The following is a 14,110-nucleotide window of genomic DNA, read 5'->3' as shown; positions in this document are numbered from 1 at the left end:
AGGCGCAATGTCTAATTTACATTTCGAGGAACATAAATTATTTATGTTGTTTTTGTTTTTGACTAAGTAATAATTTTTCAAGGCTCACTGCCAAATACTCCAAATTAATAGTCTTTGGTAGGTCTTTGTAACTGTAATTTTCAACAATTACCGAAATTAGTTTTCCATACGAATGGGCCAGCTCGACATAAATGACAGTTTTGAAGAAAACCAGCGTGAAACAACATCTAGTTTTGTTTCGTCGATTAGTAAGCTAACCTAAACGTTGTCAATTTACTATTTCCCGTCTTACGAATTTTCAATCAGGATAAACGACGCTTTAGCGTAGCTTCATTAAAATATTTTCCATTCAAAAAGTCAAAATAGACGCAGGTCAAGGAACAAGTCTCGAACCAGTCCACCTGACTGCGCTCCATTTCTTCCGTTCCTCGGCACAGCAAAATATAAAGTTTTAAAATAAATCTGAATGCACCAGCGTAGTGAAGTAAGGAATTGTCCATGTGGACATAAAATATTATGCCATTTTTAACGCCCACTTTCTGTTATCGTTTCACACAGTTGCTTTGAGGTTATATTACTACTAGTGATGTTCTTATAATTATCTGAAAGTTTTATGTCGATAAAATTTGTGACGATAAAAATGTTTTTGTTACAGACAATATAATTTTCACAATAATATTTTATAACATTATATTAATATTATGATATTTCATAAGGTTAAAATATTAATAATGGTTTAAATGTGTTAAAGATGTTTCTGGACAAGCTTGAAGATATATTTAAATAAATTATAGCAGTCATGCTAATATTAAAATATGCCTTGATTACTTGTAAAAATATTACGTAGCAGCAAAGCAGAGTATTTAGCAAGTAAAAAGACAAAAAAGTGAGCTAAATTGCTTGACAGATGTTGCTTAGATTTTTATAAAATAAGTAAGTAATTATATTAAACGTTATCGATAACAGCACATCACTAACTGGCTGCTTGCCAGACTAGTGAGGGGACACGATATCTGCAGTGAGCTATGCCACGTCAGGCGCACAGTAACGATACCGGTCAGAATGCTAATGACACTATTACCAGCTTTAAAACGATAAGTCGTGACTATTTTTACATTTTTCGGTCATTATTAAGGTGTTTTGAGGTTTATTGCTGAGAAATGAAATGTATTTACATTTCATTTCTTGTTAAAAGTTCAGTTCCTGTTCTATATGCTTATTTTTATGATCAAGTCACCTAGACTTGCAACTGTGCATGTTATCTATGATTGCTTTACTTTACTTTTATTTGTGAAAACTTTATAATTGGCTCTATGTTTTTATAATTGTATCTTTACTGAAATTGTTTGCAAACTGTTAGTTTTCTGAATAAAATAAAATAAAATTTATTTTCACCCTTATTTAAGGGTGAAAATAAATTTTAACTGTAATTTCCCGGTTTTTGTGGTTTTTTGACAGGAGTTTATCTATTTCATACTAGTATCCCTTAACTTCTCAGCTATTTAAAGATAACGAAGACGGTGATACCGTGCGAATAAAAAATACTAGTGTTGTCATACAAAGCTATTGGATAGATACATTACAGTCAAAAACCTTAAAAAAACTGGCAGTCTGTCATATTATGTCACTCTAAATAAGTGAGATTAAAAACTGAGAAAAGTGAATAACATCTTCATTTATCTTATATATAAAGTTCTCGTGTCATATTGTTAGGCCGCGTACTCCTCCGAAACGGCTTTACTAATTTTAGCCAAATTTTATATGCATATTCAGTGGGTCTGAGAATCGGCTACTGGGTACTTATTATATTGATAAGTACATTTGTTGAATAAATAATAGTAAATTATTACAACTCGGAACTGAAGGCGACCATTGTTTGTGCGACGGGATAGCGATGGACGTTGCCATGGTGACATACTCATTTAGTCACGGGCGAAATACTTTAATATATATGGCAAAGAAACGGTTGCCGGGACAGCTAGTATTTAATAAAATATTATTGTTATGAAAAACTAAGATTTGTTTTTCTTACGTTTGAGTACAAAAATCATTGATCAAAATGTGAGTGTTATGGGATAAATTTGGCCGCCACAAAGGAAGATCATGCATAATGCATAATTCGGATTCCAAGCAAAGACAACCAACTCACAAATCACAATAATTTGGCAACACTGTGATAAAGTTGAATAATATAATTAATTTTATGAATCACTTAGTCCAAAACTACGAATAGTATAATAAAGTCAAGAACAACCATATTGTTGAGTTACCAATTTACTGAAAGCACTATCTACATTCCTATTCATAAATGTTGTATCTGCCATATAAAATTCTGGCTGATAGCCAACCTCGCTCTCTCATTTCTGAATTGGCAAGTTATTGAGTACATTACCCCTCTGTCCCTTAACTTCTCAGCTATTTAAAGATAACGAAGACGGTGATACCGTGCGAATAAAAAATATCATGAAACTCGTATTTAAAATTTTTATCGACAATTTCATGCGTGTGATTAGCAACACTATTATTTTGCCTGTATAGCTTTGTAGTAACTATGTCCATATCTACAAAAAAATCGTATGTTTGATCAATGACTATCCTTACAAATATTATAAATGCGAAAGTGTGTCTGTCTGTCTAACCACTTTACGCCCAAACCGCTACACCGATTTTGCTGAAATTAGGTATGGAGATACTTCGAGTTCCGAGAAAGGACACAGAATACCTTTGATCCCGGAAAAAGGTACGGTTCCCGCGCAATAAACAAATTGCACGTTATCAGTAAACTTGTAAAGAATACAAGAACTTAAATTATATATAAGAGTTGGTATCTATAGCACATAAGTGCTAAAAATAAACACATAATTGTCATAAAGCTATATTTTATAAAACATGAAGTTTAGTTTTGTAGGAAAAATTAATTTAACAATACTATGAAGAAACCAATGATATTCTATGTTACTAACGTAACTAGATTGGAAGTTTACGGCAGCAACGCGTTGCCACTTCGAAGATGCCTGCAGGCATATCTCACATACATAATGACATAACGAATATATGACTTGACATTGTCTTTTGAACAAAAAAGTGGTTACGCATTTCTGAGAATCTTTTGTAAGACATTGCTACTCTAGTATTTTAGAAACTCATTGGAAGAAACACTTTAATTCCATGAATTCCACAGCACTCAGTAACACTTCCAGCTGTTTCAATATCTAGTTATTATAAACTATTCAGAGGCGGAAAATAATTTCCCGTAATGACTGTAATGAAGAAGGAAAACTTAAAGCTTTGTTGTGTCGACATTTAATTAAATAGCTGGCATCGTTTGCTTTTTCATAATCGTTCCTTTTGATATTCCATAGCTGCAGGAATTACTCGACCCTATTGGATAAAAGTTTATGTATTAGATGTATTTTGTTCAAACGAAATCTGTTAAGTGTTTTCTTCGAATAAAAATGCTACAGATTACAACAACAAAACGTTTATTCTTCGATTTACAATTTTTGAAAAAATACGTGTCGTCTAGTTCGAATATTGATGTCGAACAAGAATAATAATTGTCATATTATGAAGCGTCTTGATGCGTGTTCCATTCGTGTTCCACGCGTTCTTTTGTTTCCTTCTAGAATTTCCTTAAAATCGAGTTGGTCGCGGATGACGTCACACATCTAGTTGGCCAAGCTTTTCACATTTTCGTACGTATGAGTGAGATGGCGAATTAGTTATGAAATAAGAGCGAGACAGTTGAAATGTATGAACAAAATCGATCAAATAGTATCATATTTCCAAAGACAACGTTATTAGGTATTATCACCCTGACACATTTCTTTACTTGATTTAATAAGATTTTTATACTTTTTATGTGTGATAAATATCATAATGAATTATTGTGATAGACAGTTGTATGTAAGACTATTCAAGTGCTCGCTCTAATACCTACAAGTACGGGAGCCCTAGAACTTTATTACTATCAAGCAAATTTTTTGTGAGTAGCTTCATTTTGATAAGACAAACAACATTTTTATTTGCGAAATATCTCGAAAGTGGTAGCTAACAGAGATAGAAAGGATTTCATACTTTGAATTGATGGTCCTAAAATATTGACTGTTTTATTTGTAGGACAATGTTACTCTTAAATTATATGACTACTAGATGATGCCCACAACTCCGTTGCGCCAAAATTCGTTTATCGCGCGAGAACCGTACATTTTTCCGGGATAAAAAGTATCCTATGTCCTTTCCCGGGACTCAAAGTATCTCCATACCAAATTTCAGCCAAATCGGTTCAGCGGTTCGGGCGTGAAGAGGTAACAGACAGACAGACATACACACTTTCGTATTTATAATATTAGTTTGAATAGTATGGATTAATCTATCAATTATACAAAAAATCAGCTCGTTAGGGTTCCGTTACAGGGTTCTGTAATCAACAAAACTTGGTTGACTGCAGCTGTACCCTAAAACGGAACCCAAACAAGCAGATTTTTTGTATATGGATAGGTTAATCGTTATAATATAATTTAAGAGTAATATTGTCCTACAAATAGAACAATCCATATTTTAGGACCATCAAGTCAAAGTATGAAATCCTTTCTATTTCTGTTAGCTACCACTTTCAAGATTTTTCGCAGATTAAAATGTTGTTTATCTTATCAAAATGAATCTACTCTCAAAAAAAATATAGTTGGAAGTAATAAAAAAAATGTTCTATGGCTCCCGTACTACTATGCTTTTATCTAAAAACCTATCTACTTACCTTCTTTAAAGTACGACATTTTTGCTAGCCCAGACTGTCCTTGGTTTCATTATTATTACTAAGAGGTCCCAAACAAAAGAACTTCTTCGCCCTTCACTTTAAGTTGCCACTTCAAACTTTTGATTTGAAGTAAAAATGCCAATCTCATTAATATTTCGAGCCAATTAGGTCAACGTAATTAGTTCACTTTTGTTCATTTTTACTTCATTTTTAGTGCCGAAGTTAGGAACACTTTGTAAGTTTCATTGCGGCTTAAAACTTACTTCAAGTGGCTAGCAATGTTTTACTATTATTTTTAAATGTATTTGTAATTGTTCGTTTAAAAACTGACACCATGGAAATTAAATTCACGTTACAAAATATGTTAGTTACGTTATTTCCTTTCAATTTATGGTAAAGACTAGATATTGTACGCAAATTCATTCTTGCATAGTTTGTTGTACCGTATATAATAAATTACTCGACAAAAATTTAGTATGACTTAAAGATCCAGACCCAGACCCGATCTAGAACTAGACTCAGGAATTAAAATGTTTCAACACCATCAAAATTGGTTCACCAGTAATTTTAGTACGAACAGTAAACAGACAGACAGACGTATCGACTATAACTTTCTTTCTTATTTATAGCATTAGTGTGGTTATTGTGTTGGTAGGTATTTATAAAAAGTGTCTTAGAATATTTCATCAAAATCTGTATACCGCTTTTCGCCTGCTCATTTTTCTATTTTTCCCTAACAAGTACGGTCTGAATACAAAATCAGTTCGCTCACTTCAATGTTTCACTTGTCACATCCTCCATCTCACTAGACAAGGGTGAACCGTATTTTTGAGGAAATATTTTTCTATTTTTTGGGAATACTTGCGGCCGCTTGAATTTTTCATAACTCGCTCTATGGAAGTGGTAGTTTTAATCTCTCTTAAAAATCTCTCATAAAACTCTTAAAAGTACCCATTTACGATATTAGTGTAATATCGTAAATGGGTACGTTTACGTAGAGTGAATCGTTAGAACTTTAGTTATCCTTTATGGGTAGCATTCCGATTTTCGTAGCACGCGACCGCAACCAACAAACATCCAAATAAAATGCCACCCGTGTCGTGGCCGCGACGCCGATTCTCTATTTCTGCTTTCTTCTCTGCTTTACCCAATAGCTATGTCCACACTATGCGCTTTCGTCCTCAACTTCTTTCATTCAACTTTCGTTTTAGCTAATTCAATAATTGAATGCGTCAACGAACGCAACGTTGTCATTTTTGTTTTTTGGATACGGTCAGAGAGCATACGTCGCGGGTATGCCTCACGTTTGTTGTTGACTGCGCTATAACACATGCCCTTGGCGAACAGAAAAAGACACAGTGTGGACAAAGCTAATTAATATTAAAGGTATATTTAGCTTAGTATTAAAGGTATATCGGGTCAGATATTGTACGTTCCGGGAAATTTATTCATATTATTATACAGTGTGTTATGTTGTTGAATATTCTTTCAGCTCAACCAATAGATCGTGGCATCTGTTGGACTATGTAAGTATACCATCTGCCTAAGAATAATTTTCTCTAATAGAAAATTTTGTTGGCATGTTCAGTTAGTAGCATAGCAGCTTCATGTATTTAGCATGAGAGGTGTTTACAGTTTGGGCTTATCTGAAAACCTCAATGGTTTTAATACATGTTCGAGTAGGAAGCGGCGAACATAATATTAATATTTATAACTTTTTTTAATTGCCAAATATCATCAAAATCCATTCAGCTTTACGGAGATACAAAGTTATCTTAATAATACTATAGGGTAGGATAATACTATTATTTAACTAAACTCCTCAAACAACACCTGAAGTTTCTATAGGGGTTGGGTTGCCGAAAGGAACTCGGGAGGAAGAGGAAACCGGAAGTCACCTACTTAATCGGATATAGGATAGCGTTCTCGGGAGAGATGAAAGTGTGTTTTATTATTTCCGCGTGATGCCGACACATGTCAGGTACAGTCGGCGGAATTAATATTTAGCAGCATCGTTGTTCTTAACCCCCGACAAAAAAGAAGGGTGTTATAAGTTTGAAGTTTCTATCCGTCTGTTTGTCTCTGTGTTTGTCTGTCCGTGGCATCGTAGCATCTAAACGGGTGGACCGATTTCGATCTAGTTTTGTTTGTTCGAAAGCTGATACTATCTAGAGTGTTATTATTGTCATTAGTTCAATCATAGCATAACAATTCGGTTTAATTTCCTTCATATGTAATGAAGGTTGTTTTATTCTAAATTTGACATTTTGTTGGTATTCCTTTCTCAACAGTACATTTAAGTTGGTTAATATTATACAAAGCTCAGCGCAGATGGCGCCACTATCCATAAACAATCCAACCAAAATCCAACATATTGTTACACATATTATCATATCAGAATATCAGGACGTCGTCAAACGTCAAACAAAACATTTTGCTTACTGTGCTGTCTCTAGCATAAAAATATTGCAGTAATATATCCTATTATTTTAGACATCATAATATTATTATAGTGATTTTCTACATATTAATATGTTAAAATCAATCACCAACATATTTTGTCGCCGAGAACTTTTCTTAATCCCGTCATTTGGGCTGCTTTCCATCGGACATGATCACGGGTACACTGAGTTGACAGACGTCAAACTCGATAAAGTTATTCAACTACCCGCAGATTCATCAATAATTTATTTGCGTTCCGATCTACGCCGCACGCACTCACAGTATCTTGAAGCCGCGGGATCATAGATGTGTTCTTTAGTTTGTTTATCATTCGTAGAGGTATCATAATATTGATACAATCTGTGATTGTTTGTGTGATTGTTTGTGATATTTTAAGTCCTGAGGCGTTTCTTTCCTGAAAAATATGAGGTTTTGCGTTAGGTAGCCTGATTGGAAAAATATTAATTCTTTTGCATGAAAATAAATTCCGTGAAAACTCCTTAGTCCTTGGTGTGGTACTATTTTAACTTTGTTTTGTTATTCATCTGAATAGTAAGTGTTAAAATATTGATAAGTTTTTCAAACAAAGACTTAAATTACACCTTTATTAAGTTTTTTTATTACAATAATATAAGTCGTCTATGGGCTTTTCGCCCATATTCGTTTTGTGTCGATTTTATTACAATTTTGTTCGTACCAAGGTTCTCAGTTAATCTTAATAAGTCAATCACGCTGGAGGATTACCTTTTCCTCTATTATGGTTAACATACTCGATAGCTAACTACATACTATGTTACTACGTGTTCTATCTCGAAGATTAATTATTATCTTTAACAAGTGACAGTTACAAACACTGTTTGATGTATATGACGGCGCCTGTACCACCGTACGCGCCTATAGCAAGAATTTGTGTAAACAACACCTGCACCCAGCACGTCATAGCCGGTTCTTCAAGTCTCCCCACTCTCCCCACTACTGAGTCTGTCGTTATAAATGGCGGAGCGAGCCTTGGGCAGTCAGTCTCGGCTCTGGCGAGGCTTGGTGCACTAGTTGTATCTTGCTAGCTTATCCCTGACTCTAATCTTTCTAATTACTTTGTGTAAATTAGAAATTATATAACAATAGATTACTTAATCTTAGAACTATATCTAACTCTGTTAGACGATTGATTAAAATACAGTTATAATTTGAAATTTAAGTGGCATTTTATTATTAATATGTCTGACCCAAATCCTATATCAGAAGTGGGATCGGATCCGCCCCACAACCCGGGTTCCGTTAATTTAATGGAACAGCAAATGTCTCTTTTCTCTTCTGGCATGGAAGCCATTTTTAAGAAAATTGCAGATAGTTTAAATTCTCAATCTGTGGATTCATCAATACCTATCAAGTTGGTGCCATTTGACCCGGATGAAACCGATTCAGACATAACCAATTGGTGCACTTTAAATGACATAATTATTGAGAAGAAAAATTTAGAAGGCGTTGATTTGATTATTGCTCTTACCCACTGTCTTAAAGGTCGTGCCGCGACATGTCTCACAAAAATACAGCCTAATCAAATGACCTGGCAGAGCATTCGGGAAATATTAATTTCGAACTTTGCAAAACCAATGATGATGCAAGATTATTTTGATCAAGTCATTAAGTTTCGCCTTGGTAACGATGAAACTCCAGCTGAAGCAGGCATGCGCCTATGGCAGCTAATAGAAAAAATTCCGAACACAAATTTGCCGGAAAATGTTACAACTGGATTTGCAATATCAGTTTTATCTCAATGCAACGACAAAATATGTCGCGAACTGAGTTCAGCTATTATAAACAGCAAATATCAACTGTTTCGGATTCTACGAAGCTTTACACTTAAAAGAACTCATGAAGATTCTTCTATGACTGAAGTAGAACGGAAAAAGTTCCGTCCTTTTAGAGGCGCTTGTAATGTTTGTGGGAAAACTGGACATCGGGGCAGTGAATGCAGACTACGCAGTAATAAAAATGGTTCTGTTTTAGTTAAATTGGATTCTTCAAAAGCAAAGAGCTACTGCTACATCTGCCAAGACTCCAACCATATTGCCAGTGGCTGCCCCAAGCGGTATACGAAAAAAGAAGACGACTCCTCGGGTATCAAGCAAGTCAACTTATGCTGTAAAACTGCACATGGTGTCCTAGAAACGAATGGTATGAAATTTTCATTTATTTTTGATTCAGGATCAGAATGTAGTCTCGTAAGTCAAACTAAGTGTGAGTTATTGGTGGGCCAAAGATTTCGTGAACAAATTACTCTGAGAGGCATAGGCGGCAATAACATAATTTCTCATTTACAAGTGAAATGTCAAATTCAGGTTCAAAATTTTCCCTTAGATGTATTATTTCACGTTCTACCTGATGAATGCTTGAGCGAAGATTTTCTATTGGGACGTGATATATTGCGTGACGGTGTTTCTGTTGAAGTTAGTAATAACAAGCTGATATTCTATAGGTCCAAAAGTAGTCATTTTAGTTCAACTCTTGGTAGTAATAATTTCCAGTCTATAGACACTGACTTAACAGGTAATGACAAGGAAACCTTGATTAACATATTGAACAAGTACTCAGACCACTTTATTGATAATTTGCCAACTACACAAGTTAATACGGGTGTCTTAAAAATAGATTTAATTGATCCTAATAAAATAGTCCATAGGCGTCCCTACAGACTTTCTCCAACCGAATTAGAAATTGTTAACGTAAAAATTAAGGAACTTCTTGATGCTAAAATTATCCGAGAAAGTTCATCACCATTCGCAAGCCCTATTTTGCTAGTAAAAAAGAAAGATGGTAGCGATCGTATGTGTGTCGACTATAGGGAATTAAATAGAAATACACGACCCGATAGTTATCCACTTCCACTTATTAGTGACCAAGTAGATAAGATACATAGAGCTAAATTCTTTACCACCATAGATATGGCATCTGGCTTCCACCAAATTAAAGTTCATCAAGATTCCGTCGAAAAAACCGCATTTGTTACACCTACTGGGCAGTTCGAGTATTTAAAAATGCCGTTTGGACTTAGAAATGCTCCACAAGTCTTTCAGAGAGCTATAAATAATACCCTTAAGAAACTTAATGACGATAGAATTCTCGTTTATATGGATGACGTACTTTCTGCATCGGAATCTATCGTTGAAGGATTAGCCAGATTAGATAAACTACTAGAAACCCTCTCAAAAGCTGGATTTTCTTTCAATTTTCATAAGTGTTCTTTTATGAAAACTAAAATCGAATATCTAGGTTTCGTTATATCATCAGGACAGATTCGGCCAAATCCACGTAAAATAGAAGCTTTAAAATCATTACCGACCCCAAGTACCGTAACGCAAGTTAGACAGTTAATTGGTTTGGCCTCTTACTTTCGTCAGTTTATTCCAAATTTCTCAAAACTGTTAAAGCCATTGTATCCCTTAACCGCTGCAGGTAAAGGTAAAATAACATGGGAACCCCATCACGATAAAATTCTCAAAACTATTATTAATTGTTTAACATCTGAACCTGTTCTCAAAATTTTTGACCCTACTTTACCAATAGAGCTTCATACAGATGCTAGCAGTGAAGGTTATGGCGCAGTGCTAATTCAAAAAGTTAAAAATTTACCTCATGTTGTAGCTTATTTTAGTCATCGAACAAGTGATGCAGAAAGTCGTTACCATTCGTATGAGCTTGAGACTCTAGCAGTAGTTAAAGCCGTGGAACATTTCAGGCATTACCTATATGGACGTAAATTCACAGTTTTCACTGACTGCAATTCCTTGAAAGCCTCATTTTTAAAAAAGGACTTAACCCCAAGAGTTCACCGATGGTGGGCTATCCTTCAATCTTATGATTTCGAAGTTATTTATAAAGCAGGAAAAAATATGGCTCATGCCGATTTTTTATCTCGTAATTTTGCACAAGACAAATTATTTCCAAAAAAACATGCTCCAATAACTGTTAATTTTACAGAATTAGAAAAGGGATGGTTGCTGGTAGAGCAACAGCGGGATCCCGAAATTCTGGATACTATTACCCAACTACGATCTAATAATTTTTCCACCGAAATATCACACACATACGATATAAGACAGGGCGTTTTATACCGAAAAATTGAACGAGGAAAACATTCAAAATGGTTGCCCATAATCCCTAGATCTCTGACATGGACCCTAATTGGCCATGTTCATAATGAATTGAAACACCTTGGGTATGAAAAGACTCTCGATAAACTGTATGACCTCTACTGGTTCCCTAATATGGCAAAATTTGTTAAAAAATATGTTGACTCTTGTGTTATTTGCAAGGCTTCTAAAGGACCTTCTGGTGCCCAACAGATCCGATTGCATCCAATTCCAAAACCAGCCATCCCTTGGCATACAGTCCATTTGGACCTGTCAGGCAAACTAAGTGGAAAAAGCGAACGAAAAGAATATTGCTCTGTGGCCATCGATGCTTTTACAAAATTTGTAGTATTAAAGCATGTTACTACCTTAAATTCATTTCATGCCATTAAGGCAGTTAAAAATTTTGTTAATCTTTTTGGTGCACCAAAACGAATCATAGCCGATCGAGGTCGCTCTTATGATAACGCTGAATTTAAGAATTTTTGCAAGGAACATAATATTCAATTACATCTCATCGCCACAGGAACCAGTAGAGCTAACGGTCAGGTTGAAAGAATAATGCGTACCTTAAAAAATTTGTTAACCATAATAGAATGTGATTCCAGTAGCTCATGGCAAGATCAATTAGGTGAGATTCAATTAGCCCTTAATAGTACACGCTCTAGAGTCACAAAGTTTACCCCACTCGAACTGATGTTTGGTATTCAAGGACATTCCTAAGGGCTCAGTAGAATAAGTTATAATACAAGTGATGAGGAGACATCCCGACAAAACCTTATTGACATTCGTTCTAGCGCTTCCAATAATATTACTAAATGCTCTGAGGCTGACACTATCCGATTTAATAAAGGCAAAGCAAGAGTACGCCCCTTCTCAATAGGCGATTTTGTTTTCGTAAAATCTGAGGAAAGACACCAAACAAAATTAAATAGAAAATTTAAAGGCCCATTTCAAATAGTTGCTATTCTAGACAACGATCGCTATGAATTGAAACACATTAACGGTTCGAATCGAATATACAAATTTTCCCACGAACATTTACGAGAAGTACCTCGAGGTCTTTCAGATTTTCTTGAGATTGCCGAAGACTGTAGTGATGACGACGTGACGGCGGACCATTCAGAAAATATTGTTCACGAAATTGATGACCCTTTAAATAATTTAAATAATTCTGAAATCCTGCATAGTACTTCTGATACTGTATCGTTTAACTCGGATACCATGTCAGCTAGCTTAGATAACATATCTGCTCACTCAGAAACAATGTCAGCTAATTCAGACACAATGTCAGCTAATTCCGACACAATATCAGCTAATTCAGACACAGTATCAGCTATCTCAAACACTATGTCTGCTAATTCAGGTACTATGCCAGCTAACTCTACTGTATACACTGTACAACCTGAACACCTAAATATAGTTGTACAAGCAGATGTTCATAGGCCTAATGAGTCATAAAAGAAAAAATAAGGGCCAGTCCAACATTATTGAAGGGCTTAAGTAGTGAAATAAGGCCGGTCCAATAATGTTGCAGGGCACATGTAAAAAAAAAAAGAGGTTTAATCTGAAAGAAAAAAAATGCAAATCGCAATGGCTATGGCTACAGGGAATGTAAATTCCGGACTAGCAGAAATTACTGATTGTTATGGTTTTGCAGGGCTTTGAGCCAGACCAAAATTTATGTCAGTGACTAGTAATAATGAGGTTAGTGTATGTCAGGATTGACGAACTATACTTTATTGTATCCACAGGTAACTGATGTAACAGAGATATGGGATAAGGCGCGTGCGAGGACGCACGCATGTCAGTATGGCCGTGACGGCGCCTGTACCACCGTACGCGCCTATAGCAAGAATTTGTGTAAACAACACCTGCACCCAGCACGTCATAGCCGGTTCTTCAAGTCTCCCCACTCTCCCCACTACTGAGTCTGTCGTTATAAATGGCGGAGCGAGCCTTGGGCAGTCAGTCTCGGCTCTGGCGAGGCTTGGTGCACTAGTTGTATCTTGCTAGCTTATCCCTGACTCTAATCTTTCTAATTACTTTGTGTAAATTAGAAATTATATAACAATAGATTACTTAATCTTAGAACTATATCTAACTCTGTTAGACGATTGATTAAAATACAGTTATAATTTGAAATTTAAGTGGCATTTTATTATTAATATGTCTGACCCAAATCCTATATATACTCAGAAGATGGGAATAGAAATAAAATAAATATCATTTACAATTTATTTACTTATCATTTGAATATAAACATCGCTTTTATAATAGAAACATATTCTTGCAGTCTAGTTGCTATGTAAGTAAATCTATTTAAATATACAATATTATGGCTTTAAAAAAGTAAAGGTTTGATGAGAAATCCAGCCGAGTTAAATGATGATGAAATCATGTCTTGAAAGTTGAATGTCTCTTCAATTGCGACTATATTAATACTCGAGGTAATGGTAGCATTCGAATCAAGACGACCGCGACGCGAGACCGCTACGTGAAACCGCGACTCGAGACCGCGACATGCGACCGCGACCGGCGACCGCGACCCACTGCTTTATATGAATTAATAGGAAGCTGACGGATGCAAGCGACCGAGTCGCGCGACGTGTGGGCATGGCCTGCCGGCGACTTGCGTCGCGCGACCCAGTCGCTCACAAGGCAGTGCAGTGGCGCGACAGATACAAAATGGCCGCGTTTTCTTCGGACGATGACGAAATTTTTACGAGTTTCTTATGGGTCGCACCACTCGGTCGCGTAGATTCGTAGGTAGCTCTCG

The 14,110-nt window shown here is 35.6% G+C and overlaps 1 protein-coding gene across 1 annotated transcript; it reads left to right on the top strand.

Moving 5' to 3' along the window:
• The first annotated feature begins 8,054 nt into the window (after positions 1 to 8,054).
• Positions 8,055 to 13,481, top strand: LOC121733572. The gene is made up of 2 exons (XM_042123866.1): positions 8,055 to 9,376; positions 13,086 to 13,481. Exons 1-2 carry the CDS (start codon positions 8,416 to 8,418, stop codon positions 13,091 to 13,093), a joined length of 969 nt encoding a protein of 322 aa, XP_041979800.1. The 5' UTR covers positions 8,055 to 8,415; the 3' UTR covers positions 13,094 to 13,481.
• Positions 13,482 to 14,110: the final 629 nt, after the last annotated feature.

Source organism: Aricia agestis, chromosome 14 (assembly GCF_905147365.1).
Source record: "Aricia agestis chromosome 14, ilAriAges1.1, whole genome shotgun sequence".
Taxonomy (NCBI): Eukaryota; Metazoa; Arthropoda; class Insecta; order Lepidoptera; family Lycaenidae; genus Aricia; species Aricia agestis.
The sequence above is the reverse complement of the archived record's forward strand: the minus strand, read 5'-3'. Positions and strand labels throughout refer to the sequence as shown.

Coding starts and splice junctions, on each gene's coding strand:
- LOC121733572 (XM_042123866.1), top strand. CDS start 8,416: ATGTCTGACCCAAATCCTATATCAGAAGTGGGATCGGATCCGCCCCAC.